The sequence below is a fragment of the Kwoniella mangroviensis genome (genome assembly GCF_000507465.2).
Source record: "Kwoniella mangroviensis CBS 8507 chromosome 1 map unlocalized Ctg01, whole genome shotgun sequence".
Classification (NCBI taxonomy): domain Eukaryota; kingdom Fungi; phylum Basidiomycota; class Tremellomycetes; order Tremellales; family Cryptococcaceae; genus Kwoniella; species Kwoniella mangrovensis.
This window is the reverse complement of record NW_027062533.1, coordinates 6,044,928-6,057,495: the sequence shown is the minus strand read 5'-3', so window position 1 is coordinate 6,057,495 and position 12,568 is coordinate 6,044,928. Positions and strand designations below refer to the sequence as shown.

Here is a 12,568-nt window from a genome sequence, read left to right as displayed (position 1 = left end):
CCACAGTGCCGCTACTTTAAAGTCCTCCTGGTCTTATTTTTTCCAATATGTCCGGCTGTGTCAGGGGTGAAACTTTGGTTGAGCAAGTCCACTTATACGTAAGTAATCCCTCTGCGACCCCTTCTCTTCCCACATTTCCGGCCAAGCTTCCCTCTGTCCCACCTATTCATCCTTGGATATCCCCTGAATCTCTGATTTTTTACTCAGTTTATCGAATACCGCAACAACGGAAGTTACACTTACCGCCACTCATGGGATGGCTGCATCTCTGCTTTATCACCTTTACGATTCATCTTTGAACGATGGGCAGGGGAAGAACATTGTGGTGAATCTATTGGGAATTTCCAGTAAGTCGGTCATCCTTTCACTCCTTTCCACTTCAAACTCGGGCCATCGTACATCATTGAAACTCGTCAAGGCAGGCTAGATGCTGATAAATGTGGGTGTGGGTGATGTACCGTACCATAGCTTCAGACTTAAGAATCCTACCGTCGGACGTACCCTCACAGGAGACGAATCAAGTAGAGACCTTGATATTCATTCGGGCACTAGGATTTATATCGCCAGAGTGGCCGGAGATGCAGAATAAGAATGACCTATCCACCTCTCGTCCTATCCAAAGAGGGTGCATCCGATTTGAAGGTTTGTCGCGGCGGTGAAAGGGTCAGTTGATGGGGTGTATTGCGCATAGGTATGAGACATGAATCAAAGGTGAGAACTAATCCACAGAAGTTGTATGTTGAATTTCAAAGAATTACTCAATGCCAAGCCATCATCAAATCAATACTGCATGTTGCTCAACATATCTGTCGTGGGACGTACGTACTGTATTGTGGCATTGACTGCAGCAGCACGATCAGTGTGAAACCTGTGTTGAGATACCTCGCTTCTCCTTGTCAGAGATCTGATCTGATCTGTTGACTATGTATAATGACCATCTTACCGGATGACCATAGATCCTGGGCTAGCGGTGATGCATGAGCAGACAAAAGGTATATAAGCGGGTGGACTTGCTGAGGCAGAGAATTGTAATCAATCACCAAACCAAACCACTCGCACACTTGATCGTCACCAGATTCAAATCAGCATACAGTTCAAACGAAATGTCAGGCTGGGCTAACGGACCTACTCTGATTGAAGAAGTCAGAATTCGAGTAAGTCCATCAATCACGGTATACTGCACTGAAATTCCTTCTTTCACTGACATAAGTGACATATGTTTGGCAGATCATCGATCTCGATGCTCAGATCCCTATCAAGAAAGGATGGCAAGGGTGTATATCCGCTGTATCACCTTTGAGGGAAATCTTTCAAAGATGGGTTGATAAGGTGCATTCAGGAAGTGATTATATATGGTATTAGTAGGTGACAGACTTATCTTGGAGATGAGCAAATGTTCATATCTGATGGTGATATGACATGGTAGTTTTACACTTTCTTCTCCTAATGGACATACTCTTTCAGGAGAAGAGGTGAGTACGATCCGATCAGAGAACCATAAATCGACCATGTGCAGAGGAAAATGGCGCTGAATTGTTTGAATTTTGTAGTCTTGTAGAGATCTTGATTCACACACGCTTACTACCATCTACGCTAAAAGATTGATCAAATGATCTTCAATATTGTGACTTGATCATCAGTATCTGACTTACTGAATGTAATTGTCAGTTGATGCTGAAAGTTGTCGAAGAGTATTGTATGGTATCTGCATATCGTGTATGTACGGCGACTGCGATTGTGATCATGTGTCTTGCTTGGGAACGCCGTTTGAAAAATTATGAGTGTGCACAATTTCATGTACATTAGCCAGATACACAAATGTCCTCGCCGAGTCATCGAGATCTCTGTATTCAGGTGATTGATCAATCAATCCATGAGAAGATTGTTGGCCGGTCACTTGACTAAGATCTCATCAAAAGTCGGCCGTCAAGATCATCAGAATAGTTCAGTTATATACCTTTCAGCCTTCACATGGCTCACTCAATCTTCCTCTCATCTCGTCAAAAGAACATATTTCTTTCGATCCACTTCCACATATCGTATACTGCTTACCGCAACATGTCGAATTGTCATCCCGAATCCTTCGTTGAGGAAGTCAGATTCATCGTAAGTGTCCATCCAAATCAACTGAATTATGTTTTCATTAGGACTGTATGCTACATGACATTGACTAAAAGTTTGCCCATATGGCAAATGCTGTACCACAGATAATCGACCGTTCTTTCACTCAAGCTCACTGTAAACCCCCTCAAAGGGCTTGGCAAGACTGCATATCCGCCTTTGGTCAATTAAAGGGATTATTCCAAAATTGGGTGGATGATGTTTATCCAGGGGATGATGTCGATCAATTCCAGTGAGTCCTGTCTTTGATCAGTTCCCGCTGACCGTAGTATATCTGACGGTGAATTGGGGTGCGGGATACAGATTCAGACTTGGATTTGATGGTCAAGTCCTGACTGGGGATCAATCGAGTACAACCTGTAACGCATTCCTGAAGCACCAAATTAACTCATTCGCAATATTGTATAGAGACCTCATGATCTCGGACTTCATACGCCTACGAAGATCACCGCCACTCGTCTCTTCAGATGATAGCAAGGGGAGGATCAATATCTTCAGGTCAGGAAATTGGGAGGGAGGGCCAGATCTGGATCGGTTAGCGATATGTCGTTCTGATGCCTCGTGATGTACTGTAGCGAGTTCAGGTAAAGAAAGACAAACGAGATGATATTGTTCATACACATGTAAACCTATCTATTCGCCTACCAGCGATATGAATGATCTCCATTACGCGTTAAGCGGTTATCGCAAATTTGGAAGCAGCTTCGTCGAAAAGTTTGGATTTCTCTGCCAGATCAACTGCGAAAGGGTGTTGAGGAGCGTTGGTAGCGAGTTTTCTATGTAAATGAGACATATTTCGGATCAGCATTTCCGGTGAGAGACGTAAATGACGATAGCGAGGAAAGGTAGTGAGACTCACTCAGCGTATCCATCGATACCCAAACTCGTTCCCACAGCCAGAACATCCCCTTGCTTATCTCCATTCTCCTTCTGCGAAGCCTCGAGTATATCCGCTTTAGCTTCGTCGACATGACCCAGCAGTAGATGAGCAGCAGCGTGAGAAGCTAATACTGGTGGCGTACGACCCGAAGGGAGTTGATAGAGCTCTTCGTAGAAGTAGTAGGACTGGTGGAGAGGTCGAGCACCCTAATAGTTAGAATGGAAATCGGTGTCAAACGATCAGAGTTGGTTCTTTCAGGTAGTCTAGTTCACTCACCGTCTTGAGTCCTATCCAAGCTTCAATAGCCTGTACCAACGTCGAGTCATTACCGATCTTCTTGGCGGTGTTGTAAGTACTTTGAGCGAGGTCTCGTCTATCGAGTGACAAGAGAAGTTGAACGAGGAGGGCGAGGCTGTGTGGAGGGAACCCATTTGTTCAACACGACAATGATCCTAATCCCAACTCCGGGCAGTCAAGCTCACCATTCCAAATCCTCTTTCCCTCTACCTTCATTCAAGGTAGCCACCGCCTCCTCAACCTCCCCAAGGAGTATAAACACCGTAGAGCTGATGACCCTCACAGTGGATTCCTCAACTTCATCCTCTGATCCTTCCACCTCCAAGACGAAATCCCTAATTTCATCAACCTTGTCCTCTCCAGCGAGGTGCGACGCGAACGCATCGATCGTTCGGGCTGCTATGGATGGTTCGGACGAGGATAGGAAAGGGGATAAGATCGATTTGGCAGATTGGATATCTGGTGGATTGGATGATAAGTGAGATCTGGCGATGTACAGTGCTCTATGGAGTGAGGATGGGTCGTCGGAGGGTTTGTGCGGCTGGAGAAGAGCTTCTTCTATCGCGGCTGGACTGGTTGTCAGCTATGGGAAAGATGTTAGCGGTAAGAGGAGTGGGATTAATCACCTTTGTAAGAAGCTGTACAATTTAGCTTGTCAGCTACTGTGACTTAACTGAAGAGATCGAGCTAGCTGTTAAGTCGACCCTACTCACCCTGGTAAAACAGCTGCTTGACGTGATACAAGGGATCCAGCTCCATTTTGGTGTTCTTGCTGACTGGTTTATGCTGATACTGGAGTGGATATGAGGTGATGAACGGATATGATTGTGATGAACGCGACGACAGCTCTGCGGTGGAGTGACGTGGTGGTGGGTGAACGCAACAACAACAGCAATACGCGGGTCAGAGTGGCACTTTTGTCAACTAGTTTCAGATGAAAAGAGCGAAATCTATGATGCAACAATCCATGCGATGTAGAATGTTATGGACGAGCGAAGGGACTAAGGATACAGAAGAACTGACCGATATTATTCTATATGATATATGAGAAATCTATGTACAACTTCATCCTCTTTGATCTCAAACATATGTTACACTCTGCACCACTTTCACTTTCTCCTTCCCACACATTCAGCATGGGGCAGTTCAATCGTCCATGGTGAAGTACCAAGCGGCCCGTCATCTAGAAGAAAATAGGAGCAGGGCAAACTTTGTCGCCCTTCTTCAATTCCCTCAATCTACTATCCACCAGATCCTTCTCAGGTTCAGTCAGAGGTCCACATACACCTGGATGACAAGGGTGATAAACCCCGTCTACTCTCGTATAAGCAGTTTCGTATAGTTCCTGCAATTTCTCGGCGAGAGGTGGATGGGCAGGTGCACAAACTAAAAGAATGAAAAATAGATATCAGATAGATGTCACACAGTTAAAACCCAATTCCACTCACCATCCGTCACTTGTTTGGCCCAGATGAAATAAGCTTGTATACGCTTTATACCCCATCCTACAGGTGGACAACGTCTTATGGATTCGAGGTTGTGGATTTTGCTATTACAACGTCCAATACAGAGATTAACCAACATAACCTCTCTGTTGTCAGGGATTAGTCGGTACTCACTCTGCTAATTTGACTTGCTGTGCTTCACGAGATTTGTACGGAGCCGATCTGAGTTGTGCCGTCTTTCTTTCCAGTCCAGAAAGGGAGGTATCATCGGTACATTCCTATATTCAAGCAAATGATAAGCGTCTTTTGGCTGCAATCGACAGTGCTCAGAAAGAATCGAGAGCAAGTGTCAACTCACTTCTACAATACGAGCTACATCTGTTCCGAACAACTGGGCGATTTCCTCTATATGAAATTACCATCGTCAGCGCCATATTGACAGATAGAGACATGAGTGTATCAGTGAACCAACTCACCAATGGTAGTATGCGTATCCTCGACCGTATCATGTAACACAGCAGCTTGCAATACTTTCACATCTGTTACTCCAGTCGACGAGAGGTAATTTGCCACGGCCTTATGAAAACGACATTGCCAAGTCAGCACTATATCCATGGGAACATAGAAGAGGAAGGGAAAGGAAAGGAAATGTGACATCCGTAAATAACTTACGATGGGATGGTTTATACTGTTTCAATTGAAAATTCGTCAGCTAAATTCGCCGGCCATCATTCTACTCAAGTTCATATCGAAACCAGACGTGGGACTTACTATGGAGTTTGATCTACGTCTTTTCTCCTCTGACAAGAATGTTTCTACATAAAAGTCATAGTCAGCCAGAAACAATGAACATCTTCTCTCCTAGATCTTTCATCCTAATTCAAGTAGATGATAATGATGCTCACCCTCGCAGCGAAATCCACAGTCCTCATCAACCTACTCAACTCACTCTCATCCCTATACTTCTTACTTATCCTCACTCCGTTCACTCCGTCGTGCCCTTGGCGTTGGGGAGCAACGTTAACGTGCATGGTTATATCCGTGAAACTATCAGATCTTGATATAGGTGGTGGTGGACTGGGAGCGAATGTACGAGGTGGTGGTGTACGTGAAAGATCCATTGGATCCAACTCTGATGGTGTTTTATGTATATCCAAGGATTTACGATTGTTGGAACAGGTAGGCGAATTGAGTGTCAAAGTATTTCCATTATTTGGTAAAGGTGTGTTATCAAATAATAATGATCCACCATTACCGTTCCCATTATCATTGCCGTTCTTATTGCTGTGAGGGTGGGTGTGACCGTTGAGATCTGAAGAAGAGGAAGGTGAAGGTGAGGTGGTTATGATTTTACTGGGAGGTTGAGGGATATTCAATTGTAATGAAGATGAGGAGGCGGTTTGAGGTGACATGTTGGTTATGATACTTTGGAATAGTAGTGTATGTGAATGTATATGATGAGGATGTCTTTGGATCGAATACCTGTATTGTTATTCAGTGTGAAGAGATGTTGAAGATCGTTTGTCAAAGACGTTCTTTCACTGAGAAATCGTTATCTTGACTTTCCTTTTATCCACCGAAGATGAAGAAGAGGGAAGAATAATCCATAAGCCCGATGCCCAAACCCAGATCTAAGATAAATTCTTATATCTCCTTCTGAATTCCTTAGTAGTAGTGCTTGGGTTGATGATTTATGCAGTTCACGGAATCGGTCAATGCGGTCTCGATGTCTGAATACCTTGAATGACCCATGTGAATATTGACACAGCTATCTCTTCACCATTCAGTTTGGATAATGGCGATTCGACCAGAGATGGGATATATGATCTTGATAGTAGAGTACGGATTCCTTTTCTAAGGTGCGGTACGTATAATCAAAGAAGAAGAACGGAATATGAATGAGATGTTGATGTGGGTCGACTTTGCTTACTCAACACGATGTGAAACGCAAATGACGTTTTCTGACAACACCTAAACCTCGGCCAATTACAACATTACGATTGGTGTGACTGATCATTACAGATTATCGTAATCGACTTAGGTGGCAACATTACGATTTAATCCAAAACGCGTTCAGAAGCATAATTCTGGAAGAACGCCATATGAACAGAATACATGACATGGGTTCGACTTTAACTTCTTCGTTAATTCTGTTACTTGAAATTCGTGTATAAGCTACAATAGATTGTTTGAAATATCACACAATGTGGAGGGTGTGGGAGAAACGTATAAGAGAAAAGGATGGAGGACCAAAGAAATGGGTTGAATGGGAAATTGGACAAGGCGGAGGAGAGTAGATGAAAGACTATATATGCTCGATGCAAATCGATCACACATTAAAAGCATCACTTCTCCACCCTTCCGATTTCTCTTCCCTCCTCTTTTGTTCCTTTGCTCTAGCCGTCAGATCTTCACCTTCGGCTTTAGCTTGATCAGTGGCTTGTTTGCCTTTACCTCGGAATTGGTCGGCTGCTCCTACAGCTCGGTTCGTAGAGGACGAAGCGGCAGCTTTGAGTTTCTGTCTTTGGGTGTTGGACACGTATGAAGGTGGTTTGTTAGGGAACAGCTATTCGCAAATACATCAGCATAGTGCTCGCACCTAGACTTGAACTGAATATCGAGAGAACCACTTACATCCTCATCGACTCCGATGTGAAGTACATATTCACCCCTTCTACCATATTTGACAACACCCTTAGAACCGACAGTGACAGGGCCAGAGGTAGAAGGGTGAGGGAAGATGGAATCGCTGAAAACAGCGTTGATAAAGTTGGCAGCGGTAGGTCGAGCATTGGTAGCTGCGATAGCTCGTTGTTGGATACCGTATAATCGGAAATCGGCTTGTCGGAGGTATTCAGGGATTTGAGCTTCGAGAGCGTGAGTGAGGTTTCGCTAAGAAGCGCATGTCATCAGCATATACGATAAACTGCGAATGTGGCCAACGTCTGTGAATACTTCACTCACCTTGACGAAAGCCTTGATAACAGGTCTAGCGAACCAAGCAGCCAACCATTTATTGTTTTTCCTGATTTCAAAGTCGAACCCAGAGATCCACACTTGAACATCTTTGACCACGAAGAAAGTCTCTTGATCATCTTCATCGGCGTTTTCCAAGGTCACATCAAACGAGATACCTTGTGGTCCAAACTTGATATCTAATAAACCGGAATCTTCGAATGGCATGAATCCGGATTTGAAATTGACCCAGAATGCGATGTTTGAAGCTGAGAAGTGGAGTCCTTGCACTCTGAGTCTGACGGAGGCATCGTACTCTGATGCGTCTGCGAAGGTGATTGACCGATCAGCACGTCACGTATGGGAAGGACCCTTTCGCTGAATCGAAGAGAAGTAGTATTCATACTCACATGTAGCATATCCTTGAGTGAATCGAAGATCGTTATGTTGAACGAACCTGATCGAATCAGGGATGAACGATACAGACTCAAGTCTAATATCATCGATAACGAGGTCGACCTCTGCAGTCATATATCGACATCAGCTTGAGAAACCAGACGAGGGATAATCAGAGATCAGGCTGGTTTGAGGGGCTATCACCCACCTTCGGATTTATATTCAACCCTCGGGACAGGAATTTCCTTGACCAACCCAATCAATCTCGGTACAACCACATCCATGAAATCCCTATACAACCCTTGACCTTCTGCTTTCAACGCTCCCACACCGACTTTTCCAGCGTGGGAGAGGGAAGAACCTAATTTCTCGATGGATTCAACGAGTTTGTTGGTAGCTTCATCATTGGTTATTCCGTTGACTATAGATTCCAATTGATCTTGTAATTCTCTAGCATCCGCTTTCCATTTGGGGTTCTCAGCGATCAGGGATTGTCCATCATCATATAATGAGGTTGCCTTTCGATAAGCTCTTTGAGAAGTGACATAACCGGGTTCGTATAATAATCGATCAAAGTAATTGCCAAGTTCCTCGAAATATGCTGAGAGCTTGTCATCGCTTCGGACGTCATCAGCAGCCTATAACATATGCAAATAGTCCAAAGCTCAGCATAAAAACCCCTTGGTTGGTTATTATTTCACTTGGACCGCAGACTTACCTTTTGGGAAGCACTAATAACATCATCCAAACTCTTGTTCGAAATCTTTTCTACGAAAGCTTTCAAATCTCTACCAGCCTGTTGTACTTTCTCATCCTCATCATCCACATTAGACTTCTTCTGAGTCTCATCCAAAGCCTGTTCAGCCTTATTCGCATACTTCTTAAACAGGTTCACGATAGTCGTGAGGGATCTTCTGTATTGGGGGTTAGATTGAGCTTGAGTGATTACTTTTTGTAAATTACCAATCAATTCATCTTTCTTCTGTTGACCTTCTGGTAACTTTTCATCGAAGTATTGTTTGACATTTTCGACTTCGTCCCATATACTTTCTCTAACTTCACCTTGAAGTTTACCCGTTCTGGCACCTTTCAACCCTTTCTTCCCCTTATTTTGTAAGTTTTGGAAATCGACCCCTTGTTCTCTCTCTTTTTGAGATGGTCGGGTCTTCTCGGCTGCCTGCTTGGCATTGTCTGCTGCGACTGATGCAGCATCGGCGAAAATATCTCGTGTAAGGAGAATGAGATCTGATCCGAGTTGTCGGAAAGTATCGTTGGTGACGATTAGGGAAGCGATAGTTCTGAAGGACTCGATAGCTCGTTGACCATCTTTGGAAAGTTCCTTTTGAGAGGGTCGAGATGCTGATGCACTGGATACATCCACATCAACATCGGCAGTAGCGGCGTTGTACTGAGAGTGAGTGAAGGGAATCTCGTCAGCGCAACTTCACAGTGGGAATAAATGGTGCGTAGTCAGCACTTACGAAGAAGTTTTGCAATAAATCATCATCGTTCTTCTCGTCTCCCCAGTTCTTGGCAGCTCTCAATACACCTTTGAGGTCTTCCAACACTCTCGTACCTTCTGCACCTAACCTTGCGGTTCGTGAGTTAGGTCCACCAGTAGCTTTGAGCGTATCGGATTCGAGGATCGTTTGGATCAATTTGGATAATTGGGATTGGGAGCTGTGCATTCCACGGAATCAGTCATCAGTACTTGAGAAGAACACACGTTTATCATTTCATATACAGTGGCGAATATCACACCCCTTCACAACAAAAGGCAGAAGAAGGTCGAACACTCACGGTAATTTGCCTGCACCCAAAGCACCGCTCACTTCGGCCACCTTGATTCTCTGCCGCTTTGAGGGGATGGCATTCTGTACGTCCCTACCTGAAGGTAATTGCGCTGAACTCAAGAGAGGCTGTCTCTCTGACGCTGTTGTGGACATGGTGGGTACGATTGCCTGTGAGTTGTTACGGGTTAATGGGATATGTGATTGGACGGTCTCTAACACTGAGTTCAAGAAGAAGCTCATGGGTGTGTGTGTATGTATTATATATATACTGATACCTAGAGGTAGGAGTGGACAAAGGGAAACGAGAAGGCTGTGAAGGGTGAGAATAGGTGTATATGACGTATACTCGTGGACTCTTGTATCACACGATCAATCAGCTTCAATCCACATCCACCCAACGACGAGTAAGCTCAAGCAAGGGATGGAGAGTGGATGATCACGATGACCTCACTTACGAGGGAGTAGGGGAGTACCTGACCGGACTGTTACCCTGAGTCACATCACACATCAATGTCACAAGAGCACGTTTGTTGGGAATTGCGGAATGTGGGGTCTCCTGATCGTACCTGATACATAGACATGGAAATACACAAGATGACAACAACAACAATGAAAGATGGAGTGGACCAAATATGAATCGTTAACATGGAAGCAGGTAATGACAATGGAAACAAACAGGAGACCACCTGTCATCCTCTAATCACTCTTCCTTATTCACTCCCACACCCATCTTCCTCAACCTCTCACTCAACTCCACTTCCTCCAACCCATCTTCCCTCCTCATCCGCCTTTGTCCCGTAGGACTCCAGATCAACGGTGGTCCACTACCATTCAGATGGGGTGAGATGGGTCTAGGCGAAGTGGGAGTAGAGGGTCTGGATTTGTGTAATGTCGATGTTGTGGGACGTATAGGTGAAGGGGATAATATCGGTAACGGTGAAATTGCAGATTTAGGTACATCTGTTGAAACAGATGAGGAGAATGGTGAAGTGGTAGATATCAATGAAGGTTTTCTGATCATCCTTGGCTTTTCCAACACCAGACCCATATCAGAATCCCGTTTCGATCTCGTACTATCCCCTCTGTCCACTTTATCCAGTTGAGCATCTACTTCAGATCGATCCATTTCCATATCCCGCCTAGCAAACCATTTCATCCTCACCATCTCCCATTCCTCACTCGTCTTGCCCAATGATCCAGGTGAGAATGCCAGACTACTCCTTCTCCTCTTGTTACCTGAACTTGTGGGGGTGGTGGGAGGTTCAACGATCTCATCTGTTCGTTCTACATCCATCATCTCCCTTGAGTCAGGAGGAGTAGACACAAACACCACTTTCATGCTTTTCGAAACGTAGTATGATTTCCCATCGTGAGCATGAGATGGTGTAGAAGGCAATGAAGTTGATTGTGTTGTTCGATTGACAGGGGATGACGCGGGAAGGATACAGACGAATTGAAGTTGAATAGCATATTTCAATACTCCTTTCCCTCCATTCTCACCGATACTATCTCTAGTTTTACAATACGCCTTCTCTCTTACTAGCAACCTTCCACCTATTGATACTTTCCTAAGATCGTATGGGATAAGGAATACTTTGATGGGTGAATTGGAAGATTTGATAAGGATTTGCAACTGACCAACTGGCGAGACCTGATATCCAGGGAATGAAGGTGGTTCATTCTTTCGCGTAGGTGCATCTAATACATGAGAATGCGGATGGGAATGTGGGTCTGGGTGTGGGCGTGTGTTTGAGAAAGAATCATAATAGTATTTCTCCAAATCCACTCCGCCCGTCCAAGGACTCTGACATTGGCTTTGCGTAGATTTAGTAGGCATCATACCGATAGCTTCGGGGTCTTCCAAGTCATAATACACAGCTGAGAATGGTATTTCCACTGCAGATGGATATCTAAGATGAGCCGCACATGATTTCCCTTTACCTATCGATACTAAGCTTATCGAAAATTCATTGGTAAGTTGGTGAGGCTGATGGGCGGAGGACATGCGTGAGTGAAGTAGAGAGAGGTGATATGAGCCTAGGAGAGGTTGAGAGCGGGACAAGCGGCGAGAGGGCGAGGGAGAGGCGGAAGGGGATTGATCGTTTGAATGGACAACATCATGAGTCGGAGTGTGAAAGGAAGAAGTGGGTGATGTTCCGCCGTTCATATATCTAGGTGAAGGCGATACGAGGGATGTCAACGGTGATAAAGATCCCCTCGAGGTCGGCTGGGAGGCACGTCGGCTAGGTGTGGGTATAGGCTTTACCCCATTACCAACGTAAGAAGTAGGTGAGGGAGTTCGTGATATGGCTGAGATAGGTGGTTGAGATAAGGGAGAATGTCGAATAGGTGAGTACGAGGTGGATGGGGAGGCGCCAGGGGAAGAAGAATAAGAGGCGGGCGTGGACCTAGGAGACTGTATGTATGTCATATTGTCGAGCTATAGTGTGTTGGTGGTCGATATATGAGTGAGATATACATGATGTACGAGCGAGCAAGTGACCAGGAAGATAAAGATGTGATTGTGATGCGATTGTGATGAATTGAGTCGTTCTTATGTTTCGGTTATCGTCATTACTTACTCATTACCCTGAAATCCCCCCTGTTCCGCCTTGGTTTAGATTCTCTTTTCAGAAGCTCAATCCGTTATCGGGATTACTCAAGTACACTTTATCGTAGTC

The 12,568-nt window shown here is 44.7% G+C and overlaps 6 protein-coding genes across 6 annotated transcripts; 2 read left to right on the top strand and 4 right to left on the bottom strand.

Moving 5' to 3' along the window:
• Positions 1 to 47: 47 nt before the first annotated feature.
• Positions 48 to 589, top strand: I203_102259 (uncharacterized protein; the record flags this gene model as incomplete). Its single annotated transcript, XM_019146765.1, has 3 exons — positions 48 to 98; positions 208 to 347; positions 469 to 589. 3 exons carry the CDS (start codon positions 48 to 50, stop codon positions 587 to 589), a joined length of 312 nt encoding a protein of 103 aa, XP_019004298.1.
• Positions 590 to 1,103: 514 nt separating this feature from the next.
• Positions 1,104 to 1,613, top strand: I203_102258 (uncharacterized protein; the record flags this gene model as incomplete). The annotated part of the gene is made up of 4 exons (XM_019146764.1): positions 1,104 to 1,154; positions 1,228 to 1,361; positions 1,427 to 1,472; positions 1,551 to 1,613. 4 exons carry the CDS (start codon positions 1,104 to 1,106, stop codon positions 1,611 to 1,613), a joined length of 294 nt encoding a protein of 97 aa, XP_019004297.1.
• A 1,181-nt stretch (positions 1,614 to 2,794) lies between these two features.
• I203_102257 (uncharacterized protein) lies at positions 2,795 to 4,057 on the bottom strand (the record flags this gene model as incomplete). Its single annotated transcript, XM_065517054.1, has 5 exons — positions 2,795 to 2,897; positions 2,981 to 3,207; positions 3,278 to 3,413; positions 3,484 to 3,865; positions 4,012 to 4,057. The coding sequence occupies 5 exons, from the start codon at positions 4,055 to 4,057 to the stop codon at positions 2,795 to 2,797; spliced, it is 894 nt and encodes a 297-aa protein (XP_065373872.1).
• A 424-nt stretch (positions 4,058 to 4,481) lies between these two features.
• Positions 4,482 to 6,155, bottom strand: I203_102256 (uncharacterized protein; the record flags this gene model as incomplete). Its single annotated transcript, XM_019146762.1, has 8 exons — positions 4,482 to 4,684; positions 4,747 to 4,847; positions 4,918 to 5,021; positions 5,102 to 5,148; positions 5,220 to 5,319; positions 5,416 to 5,431; positions 5,515 to 5,558; positions 5,649 to 6,155. The coding sequence occupies 8 exons, from the start codon at positions 6,153 to 6,155 to the stop codon at positions 4,482 to 4,484; spliced, it is 1,122 nt and encodes a 373-aa protein (XP_019004295.1).
• Positions 6,156 to 7,072: 917 nt separating this feature from the next.
• On the bottom strand, positions 7,073 to 10,040 carry I203_102255 (uncharacterized protein; the record flags this gene model as incomplete). The annotated part of the gene is made up of 8 exons (XM_019146761.1): positions 7,073 to 7,309; positions 7,378 to 7,635; positions 7,708 to 8,024; positions 8,109 to 8,219; positions 8,303 to 8,732; positions 8,813 to 9,502; positions 9,576 to 9,774; positions 9,895 to 10,040. The coding sequence occupies 8 exons, from the start codon at positions 10,038 to 10,040 to the stop codon at positions 7,073 to 7,075; spliced, it is 2,388 nt and encodes a 795-aa protein (XP_019004294.1).
• A 547-nt stretch (positions 10,041 to 10,587) lies between these two features.
• On the bottom strand, positions 10,588 to 12,318 carry I203_102254 (uncharacterized protein; the record flags this gene model as incomplete). The annotated part of the gene is made up of 1 exon (XM_019146760.1): positions 10,588 to 12,318. The coding sequence occupies one exon, from the start codon at positions 12,316 to 12,318 to the stop codon at positions 10,588 to 10,590; it is 1,731 nt and encodes a 576-aa protein (XP_019004293.1).
• Positions 12,319 to 12,568: the final 250 nt, after the last annotated feature.